At 36.1% G+C, this 15,680-nt stretch overlaps 1 protein-coding gene and 1 long non-coding RNA gene across 4 annotated transcripts; one reads left to right on the forward strand and one right to left on the reverse strand.

Annotated features, from left to right (window-relative positions):
* The first annotated feature begins 490 nt into the window (after positions 1-490).
* On the forward strand, positions 491-2,637 carry LOC113334551. Of its 2 annotated transcripts, none has more exons than XR_003352866.1 (4): positions 491-744; positions 831-898; positions 1,137-1,473; positions 1,570-2,637. It is a non-coding gene; the product is annotated as an uncharacterized LOC113334551 (long non-coding RNA). The 2 variants fall into 2 exon arrangements; XR_003352867.1 differs by having other exon boundaries at positions 850-898.
* A 100-nt stretch (positions 2,638-2,737) lies between these two features.
* On the reverse strand, positions 2,738-6,349 carry LOC113334559. Of its 2 annotated transcripts, XM_026580790.1 has the most exons (4): positions 5,935-6,349; positions 5,741-5,824; positions 4,913-5,057; positions 2,738-3,341 (listed from the first exon to the last, which is right to left on the reverse strand). In XM_026580790.1, the coding sequence occupies exons 3-4, from the start codon at positions 4,971-4,973 to the stop codon at positions 3,079-3,081; spliced, it is 324 nt and encodes a 107-aa protein (XP_026436575.1). In that variant the 5' UTR covers positions 4,974-5,057; positions 5,741-5,824; positions 5,935-6,349; the 3' UTR covers positions 2,738-3,078. The 2 variants fall into 2 exon arrangements, 1 of the variants encoding a protein (XP_026436575.1); XR_003352868.1 differs by having other exon boundaries at positions 2,738-4,818; positions 4,913-5,824.
* Between the last annotated feature and the right edge of the window lie 9,331 nt (positions 6,350-15,680).

Here is a 15,680-nt window from a genome sequence, read left to right on the forward strand (position 1 = left end):
ATTCCGAATTCAGGATTTATTCTCGACGTTCCATGTGTACCCGATATTATTGCCGGTCCTCCCGTTTCTATAGCGAGAGGTTCCGGGTTTATATCGTTCAAATTATTTGTAGACGGGGACTCCGTCAAAATTATATTGGTGTCGATGACTAGTCCCCAGTGAAGTCGCCAAATGTAAACACCCAAATATTATTATAGGGTAATGGAGACTAATGCCAACACACAATACAATTATCTGGAGAACCTTATCTTTTTTTGGGAGGATTCTCTCCTTTTATAGGTAAAACCTTACATGTCAGTACCGTACACATGTACTCTAATACCTTTTCTAGTAAGTCTTCTATTCTCAACCATACACATGTACTATTACAATTATGATTATTTAGGCACCCCATGGTCATTATTCTCGAGGCAACCTACTCCTGAGGCAGCTTGCTTGTGTTACAAAACCGTCTGTGGCAACGCCGGCACTACCAACGGCGGCTTCCACTCGTATCCGGAGCCCTCATTGCTGTCTTCGGGTTCCGGTGAAAATCACGTATTTACAATGTTGAATGTAAATTGATGTCGAAATCTAGGGTTTTGGCTGTAAATTGAATTTTAGGGGTTTTGATTGAAAGGGTTTTAATTGATATAACGAATTAGACCGTCGATTCTATGGTTCTGACTGTAAATTGAATTCAGTTTTCCCTTTCCCTGTTCTCTTTCGATCTCAACAGGTACACAAACGAGAACTCTTAACCAGGTATGAATTTGATTGTTTTATATCCTCTTTTCTTTCGATAAATTGTAGCTCAAGATTTTGATGATTTGATTTGGGTTTAATCTCAGGATTTCTATTGTTGTGTAGAGAGACAATGAGACATAGTGAGAAAGAGCTAGCATCTATCTCATCTCAGGTAAATTTTCTAAATAAACACTGGTACCTATTTTTGATTGTTCTGTTGTCGGATGTAAATGGCATGTGCTTGGTTTATAGTTAATTTCCCATCGAAGATGAAGTTGAATAAAAGAGAGGGTTATAGAATGGGTAGGTTGGTATATACCCGATTTTTAGTTTTGTTTCAGTTGATATTTTACTCCTCCTTTTCATAGAGATTTCTTTTCTATTTGATTATTTCGTTGTTTTATGTGCAGTTGCTGATACACTTACGGATGGAAAAGCAAAACATAATCATCTTGGCTTGTCGATCATGTTCTTATTTAAGGTCGTATCTGTTCATAAATTTGATGCTTGGATTAGCAATTTGGATGATTTTTGTTGGTTATGTAATTAGAAATTCATATTAGTTTTGCAGCGTTCAAAAGTATAGAAAACCTTTGAAACTGTGAGAGGGTCAGCATTGGAGCTATCAAAACATTGGGGGGTTAAAGTTCTGATCTTCTTAGCCTCTAGCCTTCTCAAGAGAAAGGTCTGTCCTACTCTATTGAAGATTTTTCTGCTCTTCTGTGAACGGGTTCACACTCTATGATGGTAAGATCATTACAAATTTATTTAAGGTCGTATCTGTTCGTAAATTTGATGCTTCGATTAGCAATCTGGAGTTAGTAATTCATCTTACTTTTGCAGGGTGCAAGAGTATAGAAAACCTTTAAACCTTTGAAGCTCTACGAAGTGCTGCAACTTTGTGGAGAATCCTATTTAGTTTCGAAACATGTCTATCAGAGGTAAATCCTATTACTTTATGCAAGGACCTAAAGTCTGTGGCTGCCAAGCTGAAACTGACAGGCATATCAGCAAACTGTGGGTGTATGGATTTCATGTCATGTAATGAAGTTACCAGCAAGCTTCCTCAGAATGTATAAATTGCCATATGTTTTACTCCTCCGTGGACTGTTCCTCATGCTATTAAGCTGTTCTATTGGGAGCATTGAATCTGTCATCATGTACATTGTGTAGGATTGTGATTGTATTCTTTCAGTTAAGACTTATGTTGAATCTATCCTGTGTCGTGTTAAGGGCTTCGAGGTACTAATGTTTACTACGGATTCTCAACAGGTATACTATATTCTGTGGTAATTATCGCATGTCTTTATCATTGCTTGGAATTTTACTATTTTTTTGTTGTTGCAGTAAGGGCTTATATCTGTTCTTCATAGAGTTTGCAGGGAAGGTTTGTATGCAGGGTATGACCATCTAAAATTAAGCATTGCTCTCTTTTGTAGTCTGGGTCATACTTATCACGGATTGGGTTGTCTAATACTTTATACCGTACCTATTGTAGCCTGGGTCATACTTATCGGATTGGGTTGTCTAATACTTTATACGGTACCTATTATGTATGTACTTTATATGCAATAGGCTTATTGTTGATGAAGCTATTACCAACGGCGAAACAGGAAAGTCTGCTCCCATGAAGCGGTTTGATGCAAATCTTTGCCCCTGCATCACGGATGTTACCTGAACCTATAAAAGAAGAGATACTTTGGGAGGATGCCAAAGCTAGAGATAAAACAAGAAAGAGAAGGAGAGAAGGAAAAAAAAAGGATGCAGAAGATAAAGATAGGAGAATGGCGTAGTAGCCATCAGTTTTATTTTACTTGGGATTTTATTGGATAGTTTTTACAGCTTCATTTGATAATCTACTTTGCTTTCTTTTGTAAACAGTATCAATTTTTTTTTGAAAATGACTTACATTCCTGCACCAATATAACAACTGTAATTATGCACTAAGTTGCATTCATACTGCTTAAATGTTACAAATCATTTAACAAACATAATAATACACAGACCCAAGTCCATTGCCAAAAATGGATACAATTCCAGCTTCGTACAAAACAGGAGACGCTAATTACACAGACTTCCAATTTTTTGTAGGGGAACAAAAAAGAAAGAAAACAAGAGAGGAACTGTAAAAACATATAGAAAAGAAAAGGAACAAAAGAAAAAAAAAAAAGACATATCCGAGGCATACAGGATTTCTACCCAAGCAATTTCGAGATATAGCAATAAGATTTCTACCCAAGCAATTTCGAGATATAGCAATAAGATAAGCAATTTCGAGATATAGCAATAAGATAAGCAATTTCGAGATATAGCAATAAGATGTTTGCAGCTGCAGATGAAAGCTTCGGAGAGCTAGCAAGTAGATTTACCACTGATGCTACCGACAAGCTTTGTACCGGACTGGCCTGGAACACCAAAATTTTTCACCGGCTTGGGCCTCCACTCAGTTCTTCCCTTAACAACAACCTCATTGCCGCTCTGGAGTCGAAGCATGTCGGCACACTCAACATCACCGACATCCAAAAAGGAGCTGCCAGCACTGGCATCACCATATACGGGTGTCAAGGACTTCAACACAACAGCTGGTGACTCTCCAATATTGTTGGAGGAGCGCTCTGCAACAACAACAAAAAATCAAATTAATAATCAAAAAATGAATTCATGGCATTTGGGAAACATGAAGGACACACTGAAGTCTACATTATTGATAGGAGACTATTATTGGGTACACTATACACAACTCAAGTGAAACCGTAGGCAGAATTCACTATTTCGAGGGTCCAATGCAGACTATTATTAGTAGGAGATGTATTGGAGTATTCCTTATATGAACTATGGACTTCGTCATGTGTTTTCTAAGGTTGGTGTCTGCCAACCCCATGATTAATACCTTAACCTCATAAACCAAAGAAACAAAACTGGTCGGCAAGATTTATAGGTCTTATATTTGCCTCAGAAATTGAAGATGCATGAGAAACTAATGAATCCTTTTCAAGTTTACGCTGCGTCCATCTTGCAAGTTTTTCTCCCATTCTCTGCATCTTCCTGTCACAAGTTTGTCAGGCTTTTCTACTGTTTTCGGATACATGCCTACAACAAAATCGTTTTGTTATGGCAACTGCAATAATGGATAGCTCTACACTACAGTTTAACTTTAGCAGCTGTAAATTTTAAACGTACATATTGATGATAAAGTCAGAAGTCAGTGATCATGTGCCGATGTGCGAGACTAATTCATTTTACAGACTAAGTTCTGCATCTTACAGATTCAAATTAATAGTAATTGGCCTAGCGAATTTTGATACCTTCTGTCAATTAGTAAAAAATCAATCTACGAATGATACTCCTGTTCTAGAAGGTACTTAACAAGTTAATTATCTAATGCTCTCTTCCACTGTAGTATCAATCATAAAGCAATAGGGAGTCTTAAGAAAAAGAACTCTAATAGAATTCAGTTTCCTAAATAGGGGCATGAGCTTTATACACAGACCTAAGACCATTTCCAAAAATGGATACAATTCCAGCTTCGTACAAAACTAAAAAACTAGGTACATTATACACAGCTTCGTATAATTATTCACAGCAACTGCCTCTTCATAGTGGTAGGATTTTGAATTGTCCTCACTAGCAATGACAGATGATGTATTCCAGGCAACATATGAGAAATGCATGGAATGCGGAATGGATGGTTATGTATCAAAGCCTTTTGAAGAAGAGCAACTTGACTCAGCAGTCGAATTAGTAGTAATTGGCGAAGCGAATTTGGATACCTTCTGCAATTAGTAAAAAATCTATCGAAGCTATAACTATGGAAGTACGCCTTGCATCAAATCTAAGAATGATACATCTGTTCTAGGAGCTGTTGAACGGTCATGTGTGACTAATTTGATATGTTGACTACCCTGCACTAGCACTAACTTGAACTCTTAGCTGATAGTGTTTAACACAACTTTTTTATGTTATGATAACATGGGCAGCTAGATTGTCATAGACTAAATATTAAATCAAGAGAGACCACAGTTCTCTGGATTGCTTTGATATCCTCTCCAGCGACTAATTTAGCCAACTCTTGCAAAACCACCAAAATTTCACCTGCAGTAGCAAGATACGTCATTGATCACATTGATGCAACTATACATGCAAATATCAAGCATCCCAATAACTCCATAGCATACATAACGATTACCTGAACCAGAGTGCCGAACAGGCATTGGACCACGCAATCCAATATGACCCAGTGCTTGCATTGCGAAGGAAGCCAAAGATGCAGTTTCAGAATGAACCACATCTACCAAGCAATTGAGTGTATTTTGAAGCAAGGATTCTGAAATCTGAACGTAAAGAAATCAGCACAAAAGGTAATGACAAGTCAGCTTCAAGAAAAAGCAACCTAAAGGACAAATTGTCTTGCACACGAAATATTAAGAGGAATACAAGTGTACTGATCGGACGAATTGTTTCCTAAACCTGAAATACCCATTGAAACAAATCAAATAGAATTCGGTTTCTTATACTTTGTAGACAAAAACAATAGGGAATCTTAAGAAAAAGAACTTTAATAGAATTCAGTTTCCTAAACTTGGGAAATTCCAAAGTATAGACACAACTAGGTTTCTTAATATAAGTTGATTTACGTCTTATATAAGAGTGCTTAACAGTCTATAAGTGAAATTCGTACAGCATCACAAACGGAGAATAGCTTCATTCTCCAAAACTATCTGTGTGAAGGAATATCAATTCATAGTATTTGGGATAGTAAACGTTTGCAGACGTTGTCGAACTGATTTGAAACACCATGAGGTTAGTCTTTGATTATGTAGCATTGAATTCTAACGTTTTTATTGATCAGTATGCTTAATGAATAGATTTATGTATCAGTTCTTCAAAGAGGCAGAAGAAAACATCAAGGCAGGCTGGCGAGGATGGACAACAAACAACCCAAGCACAACATATAGTTTTAGATTCTCGAACTCAGCAACAACAAGTTGTATTTGGAACAACTTCAAAATCATACTCTGATCTAATTCTGCGACAACAAGTTGAATTTGGACAATCTTCAAATTCATCCTTTGCAAACGTTCAACCCAAATATTCAAAACTACAGGCAAGCAAAAGAGAACCACAAAAAAAGATCGTATCAGAGGTGATAATTATAAACAAAACAATTATCTATTGTATATGTTTTTCAGCTTAACACTCTGCTCTAACCTCAGTTGTATTCTACGGTCTATCCGTACTCTTTAACTCCCTAGCTTCTTGAGAGCTTAATTAAGAATCAAGAAGCTTAAAGAATTAGTATGACACAAGAGAAAAAAAAACATTAATGTATGTTTCAAAATATGTATTACAGGCGAAGTCTGTGGCTGCAAGGTTGAGGTGGGAGAAGAAAAGACAGGATGACAGGGAAAAAAAGGAGCAGGTGGAGCGTGCAGCAAGGTTGCAGTTTGAACAACAGCTTGAAATTGAGCCACAGGTACTTTTTTAGAACAGAATGGTGGACATTAATGTTCAAGGGAGATTTGCTATGTATTAAGATTACTGTTAATTTTTTATACAACTAATCTGTGGTTGTCTCTTATTGCAGTCTAGAAAGGAGGAAGATATGATGCGAGAGCAAGTGAGAAGCAAGATTATTTTAGTTGCTTAAAAAAAATGGGAATTTTAATAAATTGCCACACTTCTTATTTCATGTTTAAGAAAATGCCACCGTTTTTTTCAAAGTTTATTAAATGCCACACTCTTGATTTTTTCCGTCACGTTTTTTTTTGAGAAAACAGTTAACTGGCGTTAGTATCCGTTAATGCATATGTGGCATTAAATCAGCAGCGTAAAATGACATTAAAGCCCCTGAATCAGTAACTGGAACGAGTTAGCCAGTGATTGAGCAGAGAGTTAACTCGCGACTCGGTGCAGTGAAGAAAACGAGTTAACCTGGAACGAGTTAGCCACTGCATAAAAAAGAATGCTACAAAGAACAATGCAAATCAGAAATGCATCTGAGAATATGTAAAAATTAACTTGAAAAGACAATTAACATGTAATCTGAAAATTAGTTCTAACTAATATCATTTTCATTCATAAAGCAAGATTATCCCATCAAAATAAAACTGATTTCTGGTACATATACATGTCCATACCAGAATCAGTGTCTAAAGCAACCAAAAAAACTAACCATCAATTAGATACTTGTCCACAACATATCTAAAACAAACAATAAAGCACACACACTTCTACTTCCTAGTCTTCTTAGCCTTGGTTTGCTTTCCCTTTGTGACAGAAAGATGTTGACTGACAGATCCAATACCAGCAAAATTCTAACTGAAATTTTGATTATCTTGTGTAGATCCATGAGTGTTAGGTCCTGCTACTGGTCTTCCTTGAGTGCTAGGTCCTGCAGATGACTCACCAACAAAAAATGATGTACCTCTGGATCTGTTCACCTTGGCTTTACCCCTTGCAGTGCTACTTTCAGGCTGATCTCTCTGTGTGAAGGTGCAGTTTGCAGCATCATACTCAGTGCTTGGCTTGAATCCAGTTTGATTTTTGCCAACATCACCACCAGCACAGGTTCTCTTGTTGTGGCCAGCAATAGATCCACATTTTCCACACTTTCTTTTCTTCACCACAGTTTCAGGTTCATCATAACTTCTCTTCCTCTTCTTTGCTGGTCTTCCAGTTTTTCTCTGATAAGGAGGAGGGTTTACGTTGACGTTCATGGTTGTCTGCCAGAAGAAGAGAAAACAAATGAGAAAGTTAAAGTAATGAAACCCTAAAGGGTTTGATTCTTAAATAGGGAAAAGAGAAAAATAAATAACTAATATCTTGAAAAGTAAATGCACCACATTCAATAAAGTTTATAAATCTACCTTATCTTCCCATAACCATTCAATTATGTCTTCTAAGGGTGTGACAGCATTTGCATGTGGTCCTATAATACTCCACAGAATAGTAAGGAGCACAATAACTGTTCAATCAATAAAACAAAGGTGTGTCAGTGTACAAGGAACAATAAATAATACAAACCACTTACAAAAACAAAAGTAAATGAATAATACAAAAAAGTAATTGAATAATACAAACCACTTACTCTTTCCAGTTTGGCCTCAGCAGTTTCAATGCACATACAACATGTTGACAAGGGAATCCCCTTAGCTGCCATTGCAAACAAGTGCATTGTTTGTCTATAATATTCACTGTGAATATTTTCTTGGTGATCACATTAGTTACCAAATAAACTTGTCCAACCACACTGCCTTCTGTATCAAACTTTCCAACCAAGTCAAGCATCTTATTTATCAATTTAACAACAGCAGGGACCAAACCATTTTCATTCCACTTAGCAGATTCTTCCCTTCTCTTAAATAACAAACCCATGACTAACTGACCATAAGTAAACAAATAAACTTCAGTAAACCCACAAATTTCTAAGCACTGAAATCCAACAATTTAAACCCTAATTATAGAAATTCCAAAATTTAAGCCCTACTTACATTACATATCAAACAATCAAACCCTAATTAAAAATAAACTTCAGAAATTGAACTCATGCTTCGAATCACTATGAACTTTACTGAAACAATCAAACCCTAATGAAAAATCAGAAAACAATCAAACCAAACATCAACTCATGCTTCGATTCAAAACCCTAAGATGCAACAACATCGATTTAAGTAACAAAATGAAAAGAAGACAAAAAGAAGATGAAGAAAGAGATGGGTTTCTTCAGAAATCGAGAATAACGAAGTTAGGGTTTTAGTAAAACATACAACTGGTTGTTCTTCCCGTTCTTCTTCTTCTTCATCTTGAACTTTGCTGAAACCCTTTACTCAGATTCACAACCTAAACCAAATCCCTTTGTAGAACCCTAGTTTTCTCTAACCTAAGTTTCTCTGCTGGAAAAGAGAGACACGGAGAGAACGAAATGAAAAATGAGAAAGTAAAAAACTTGGTGTGGTTTCATTTCCGTGAAGGATAGGATAGTAAATTAAAACACTACACGTGTAGTAATCTCATGAAGCTAATCTTGAGCCGTCGATATATAGACAGGTGTAAGAATCTTGACCTGGTCAGCAAACTTTTGACCAATTAGGTGGGTCCATACGGAAACACTAACAGTTGTGGCATTTAATAAACTTTGAAAAAAACGGTGGCAGTTTCTTAAACATGAAATTGGAAGTGTGGCAGTTTGTTAAAAATCCCAAAAAAAATTCCAGCTATACATTAATGTGTTTTTTGTCATGAAAATGAACTTGATTAATTTGCATCTTATGTGTAATGCAGAGGAAGTCTGAGGATGCCAGGTTAAGGCAGGATAAGAAGAGACAGCGTAACAAGGAAAAACAGGAGCAGGTGGAGCGTGAAGCAAAGTTGAAGTTTGAACAACAACTTGAAATTGAACGACGGGTACTTTATAAATATACAATGGTTGGCATTAATATTCAAAGGAGATTTGATTTGTATTGAGATTAATTCTAATTGTTTATAAACTTACTCATTACAGGCTAAAGCGAAGGAGGATACTAGGCGAGAAAGAGAACAACGAGAATACAACGAGCGTCTTTTAAAAGAACAGTTAGCGCAAGAGCAGGTGATGAGAAATATCATAAAAAAAAAATTCTGAAAGGACAAAGGTGTTTGATTATCTATAATACATTGTTTTGTTTTTACAGTTTAATGCACGACCTGAAAATCAGTTCATAGCAGAAAGGACAAAGGTGAGGTTTCATTCTTTTAATTAACGTGTGTGTATCGATGAATATATGGTTTGTGTATAAAAGTATGATATATCTTGGCTGCGGTTCTAAGGCTCGGAAAGTGGAGGGTCAGCGCCGGCGTCGTTTGAACGAAAATGAACAAGAGCGTGAAAAAGAACGTAAATCATTACTAAATATTCGCAGTGAAGGGTCTGGGAAAGCAATAGAACGACAGGAGGGTGACCATATCAATAGTCCATTAGTTGCTCAGGTTCGTATGTTATCTATTTACTATAAAGATTATGAGAATGGTTACACTGTCGATAGCAACGTTTAATGGTTAAATTGTGAGCAATGGATGTGTTATATATATTGTATTTTTCTATATTTCAGGCATCATCTGTCTGTGGTGGAGAAGTTAATTTGGGAGGAGAACCTCAGCAAACGCAAAGTGATAATATTGTATTAGACGATAAAGAATATAGACTATGTGTACTAAAGGAGAAGCAAAGACAAACTCAGGTGAAAAGTGAATTTGTCAATGTAGTTCCAGTTTATGTGGTTAGTTATTGTATCAGAATTTTATGTGTATGCGTATATGCTTAAGTAAATATATTTCTTCGTTTTCCAGCTTTTTAGTGAACAACCTTGCACACAATACATACTCGGAGAATCTAAGGTATGGATTGATATTTTTGTTTGTGTGGATTTACTTTTTTAAAATTCGTCTTTTAATTTATTTATTTTTCTGATATTCAGGCTAGGAAAAAAAAAGGCGTATAATGAACGGAAAAAGGCCGAGAAAGCATCCAAAAAGGAACCAGTGCATAAAGATAAAAGCACTAAACAAGTATCCTCGGTAAGAATCTTATATGTGTTGATTAAAATGTATAATGTTTTATGCACCCACGCTATCTGATTCATTGTGTATTTTTTCCTTTTGAACTTTCAGACACGGTTTGCAGCCCAGAAAGCACTGTGGGCGAGAGAGAAGAAGGCAGATATGGAAAGAATAACTGCTAGCAGTGATGCTGTCACAGTTCAGAAATTGGATTTGGTTCCCAAGGCACACGTGCGTGTGCATCCAGAAACTTTGGTGAGTTTTTAATTGTTTTTTTTTACATCGGTTGTTCTGTTTGATCAGTTTAAAAAAAAAATCAAAATTGCAGTATGCTTCTCTGACTAAGGAAGAAAAGTATAATATACTTTTTAGACGTGGAAAAATCAAGGAACAAGTTGTGATGGGACGACAAGATGGAGTTTCTGCTGGTGGAAATACACCGAAACAGAATAAAATGGTAAGGTTTCTTTATGAATCCCGAGTGTCTGTATCCATTCTGTTACATGTTTATCATCCCATATCAACTAAAAGTCAAAGTACAATAACATTAATGTGGATTATTGTTGTAACAGCTTCGTAATAAAACTAGGATGAGAAAAGTTGTGGAGGATCCATTCGGTGGTCAATATGAGGGTGATGAAGCGACATGTCGTGCACGATATATGGGTAGTGATGCTGCGTGTGGTGACCAGGTAACTAAATGAAATAGCTGAACTTTTGTTATCTAAGACAATACTTTGATGTTCTGCTTTAGCTTAGTTTATACTTTTTTTTGTGTGCAATTTTAATCGTAGTTATTTGTAGTTGCAAAAAATCCTACAATACACCCCTCGTATGATTTTATCGTTGATCAGCCTATTTTTAGGTTTACAATCTTAATTTCATTGATTAATTTCTGAATATTCTTACAAGGAAAATAAAGAAACCAAGAATGATCTCTGCTCTCAACTTTCTCTCTCCTTTTTACTTATCTCTCACTCAAAAAAAGATCTCTCTCTCCTTTACAATTCGAATGACTATTTATAAGGGAAATACATAATGGATGACAGCTAATCTATCCTTTATTTTCGGATATGGTTTGCGACATTCTCGCAACCTTACAAATGTTGACTTCGCAAGCTTTCTTATTTTCGCAAGACTATCACATCATTCCCATGATATTTGCTGACGTTGTTTTCTGAAACTGTTCTGCGACGCTATTGTGCAATTCCATTGATAATTTCGTTGAGACACAATTGTTGCGAGAATCTGATCCTACATCTTGCCTCTTCTCAAATCTTCTCTGCAAAGTAGAGAATGATTTGAGAAATGTCTCAATCCTTATCTTTTCATATTCCACATTTATCACATGTACTCTCTCTCTTCCACTTATTTCTTGACACGTCTTCTGTAACCGCTACTTTTCAACCACTCACGTCTCTTCGTTTTAGTGGTGTTTATTTCTTTGAGAAGTAAATTTTCTTTATATACTCTTCTCCATCCCTCTTTCCATTTTTATTTTTACTTTCTCTTCTATTTTTATTCTCTTATCTCTGCAACTTTGTCATTCTTCTGCAAATTCTGCTGCTGTAATTTTTTCTTCCTTCAATTCTTTTACTTTCCATACATTCCCATATCCTTTATTCAATCATGGCTTCAAGTGGTCATATATATGAGAAGAATCTTCAAGATGTCCAAAAAGATCTTGCTAATAAAGGCCTTACACTCTCCCCCATTCCTGATGTGAATGCCAAATCAATTCTTTATGTCAAGATTTTCTCCAGTCAAAATTGTGATGATCAATCAATCATAATTTCGCTAGGTCAAATTCTCGCAGGTCTCCCTCTTCCTTTTTATAACCCAGACATCCCTTTATTTTATGAAATTCTCGCTCATCCGGGATTTTCGCGAGCCATTTTCCAACTAAGTGGGGATTGTATCCGTCTAATGCTAGAGTTTGCTAATCGTGGTGCTGGTAGAGGATCTCTTTACTCCAGTGAACTTAGGGATCCAAAATTCGCAAACCTAGAAATAGTTGCTGAGAAGTATACAGTGGCGAATTTCTTTGAAAATTACGAACTTATCTCCATGAAGAAAGAGAATACTCGCTGGGGTATTCGATTAAGAAGAAAAGATAATATTGATGAATCTAAAATTCTTATGCAAGATATTGACTGGCATTCTGGTAAAAAAACAACTCCTCTCCAATCCAAAGATGACAAATGGTGCGTGTTTCCTTTAATGCTAAAGGGTCCTTACATTGCTGGATCAAACGTCCTTCCTGCGAATCTCGCAGCATATCAACCTTGGGTTTTCTCCTGGCCCGAAAAGGAGAAGGAGGTATATTTCTCCCCTTTAACTCATTTGATACTTCTTCATTTATTTTTACTATTATGTTCGCTAACTCTTGCGATATTCCGCAGATCCAAAAACTAAAAGATAGTTATAACAGGACTGGGAAATCTAGTACTCTGTTGGCTCTTCGCTCATATACAGATGAGGTAAGAAATTTTCTCTTATGAATTTAAATAGTACTGTCATTCCCATGCTCCCATTTATTACTTCTATCTATATGCGAAGATTATTGCTGAAGTAGAAGAATCTGCTGATGCTGCGAAGATTGGCGATAAAGGTAAAGGTGCTCTTCGCAGAGAAAAATCAACTGGTCCTCCTCCAAAGAAAAGAAAAGTGCGTTCTTCTTCTCCGTCAAATGTTCTTCCTAACGAGAATTCTGAAAGTGACAAGGATGATTGATGATCTCGCTGGAACTGAAAATTCTCCTCCCGAATCTTCTATGGCTAAGCTTTCTGGCCTCTTTTCTGATTCTCTACAAGGAATGGGAGATAGCCAGTTCGCAAATACCTGCAAAGCTCTTGCTACCCTCTGTGATGTCCCTTTACTAGATGGTGATAGCTCTCTTCGCGGAGTTTCTAGATCAGTGACTCCCGACTTCTTGCATTCTCTCAATAGTTTGGTATACTTTCATCTTTTTACTTCTTCATTGTTATAACTCAAAATCTCTTTCAATATTAATATTTTTCATTTCTTTTCGCAGGATGGAAAAGCTTCTTTTGCGGTTGCCTCAGATCTAGAGAGAAGACGCGAAATTCTTGAAAAGAAGAATCTTCAATTTCGCAAAAGGAATGAAGAATTGGAAGTTGAAGTTAAAGGTCTTCGCGAGAAGAATAGACAATTAGAAATTGATTCTTCCTCTTATAAGAACAAAATTTCTAGTATTCAACAAGCTAATAATCAGCTTTACGGTATATTACTTTTCTCTTTTCTCTTTATTCATTCATCTTGTTGTTTTATCTTATTTAAATGATCCTTTTTGCAGACATTTATGGTCTTTCTGATGAAGCTACCCTTCTTCGTTCATTTCCTAATTCCTTGGATAATGACACCCTTCTTGAACGTCTTAACAATTCCTTAAATAGCTTTTCTAATGATAGAATTTCATCTCTTTCTCTAAATGAACTTAGATCACAATTTCGCCTCTTAAAAATTGATCATAGATCCAGTTTAGGCTTAGCTAACAGATTTAAACGTCTCCTTATTGATTCCAAAGAAAAAACCAATGAGTTGAGAACCAAGATTAGCGGTCTCATAGATGATAAAGATCGTATCTCTGATCAAGGTGCCAAGGCTCTGGCGAAATTCCAAGAGGCTCTCCTTGAAGTTCAACTTGAGCGAGATGAATCTAACCGCAAGAATATTGAACTCTGCGAAAGGGAAAATCAAATTCGTTCTCGTCTTCTCATAAGTAGTGAGGAAGAATTTGTCTAGGCTGCGAAAATTTTAGATGATGCTAGAAAAGATTTAGGCGTAATGTTAGTCTCCAAGTTGAACATACAACCTTGATTAGAGACATGATTTCTGATAGAGAAGGTTGCTAATTGCTCTTCTTTACTAATCTTTTGCTTCTTATAGATTTTCATCAAGTTAATAATTGGTTGTCTTTTGTTCGTAGATTCTGAAAATAGATATCTGTTATAGTATTTTTCAAGAGGTAAGTAAAAGTTCGTTGCTCGGACTTGAATAGATTTTAAAACGAAAATATATGTACAAATTTGTCACAAGATGTTCGAGAGGTATTGGGACTAAGGACTTGGCCAATTCTTCATGCATGTGGTATATTTTATTTATTCTTAACAATTACTGCTCAAAACATAAATATATGAACTCTTATTTTGCCAAAATAGATTCTCAGAATATTAGTTATAAATCGTAAGCATGGGACATCAAACATTTAAGCAAGCATGCCGCATCAAATAAAATGATAACTAATTAATTAAAATCATTTTTCAATTTTTAATCAGTGCAAAAGTCATAAAAAGAATAAATTAAATTTACCACAATGACGAAAATAGACTCCCTCCGTCGTCCCAATGTTGGGTTTAGCTCCTCATATTAATCATAATCTCAAAATGTTTTATTATTGCTCCAAAGTTGATTACAATTGAGTAAACAATGCAACAGAGAAATCGCAACAGCAGTTCCTGTTGCGAAGACGATGTTGGACTGTTACAGAGAAACAAATGGTGACGGAAAATTAAATGCTGTGGTTTACTTCTCTGTTGCAAAATATGATGAAGAAACTGTTGCGATGAAGATAAACGTTGCAGAGCAGTTGAAGAAACAGTTGCAAATGGATGAAGGAACCGTGGCCGATTCCTTGTTCTTCACGGGCAGCAGCAGCAGCAGCAACAGAGTTCTGAAAACTCTGATTTCTGCTCCTCTGGCCCTCCTTTCGACTCCCAACTCTCGACAGCCCTTCCCTGTGATAGTAGCAACCTATTTATACACCTAAGCCTCATTGAATCTCGCCATAACTCCTCAAAAATCTTCACAATGAAGAAAAATATTTTTGAGAATAATTTCTTATTTCTTCCTCTGTGTACGTTAATTGTCTTGGAAATCTTCATAAACTGATTGATACGCATCCTAGGAGAATATCTGGGCTTAACTACACAAACATGCAACATCTTTTACGTGATTTTCTTTCCAAAAATGAGACGATATTCTTTTCTCTGTTTTGATTGGGAATTGATTTTCTGGACAAATTTGATCGATCCCAACCACCATAATATCTTCATATACTCATATCACATATACCCATTAAGTCTCAGCTCTTTAATCTCGTTAAAACACCTTCAAATGTCGAATTGAAAATCTGCCAGTAAAGGAAAGAATTTTCCCGCCAAAACAAATTTTGAATTTTGAAAGAAGGTCGCCCCTTATCCAGTGGTCGCCCCTTATCCAAAAGCGAGAGTCCGAATAACACTTGTCCTCCGGGTGCCAAAATCAACTTTTCGAGCCGAATTTTCTTAAAATATTTATTTCCAAAAAATACCTACAAATACATAAAATAACAAAATTAGTACAAAATCGAGTGCCAACAATACGGACATTGAGGACAAATTAGACACAAAAATGTGTCT

The sequence above is a fragment of the Papaver somniferum genome, chromosome 1 (assembly GCF_003573695.1).
Source record: "Papaver somniferum cultivar HN1 chromosome 1, ASM357369v1, whole genome shotgun sequence".
Classification (NCBI taxonomy): domain Eukaryota; kingdom Viridiplantae; phylum Streptophyta; class Magnoliopsida; order Ranunculales; family Papaveraceae; genus Papaver; species Papaver somniferum.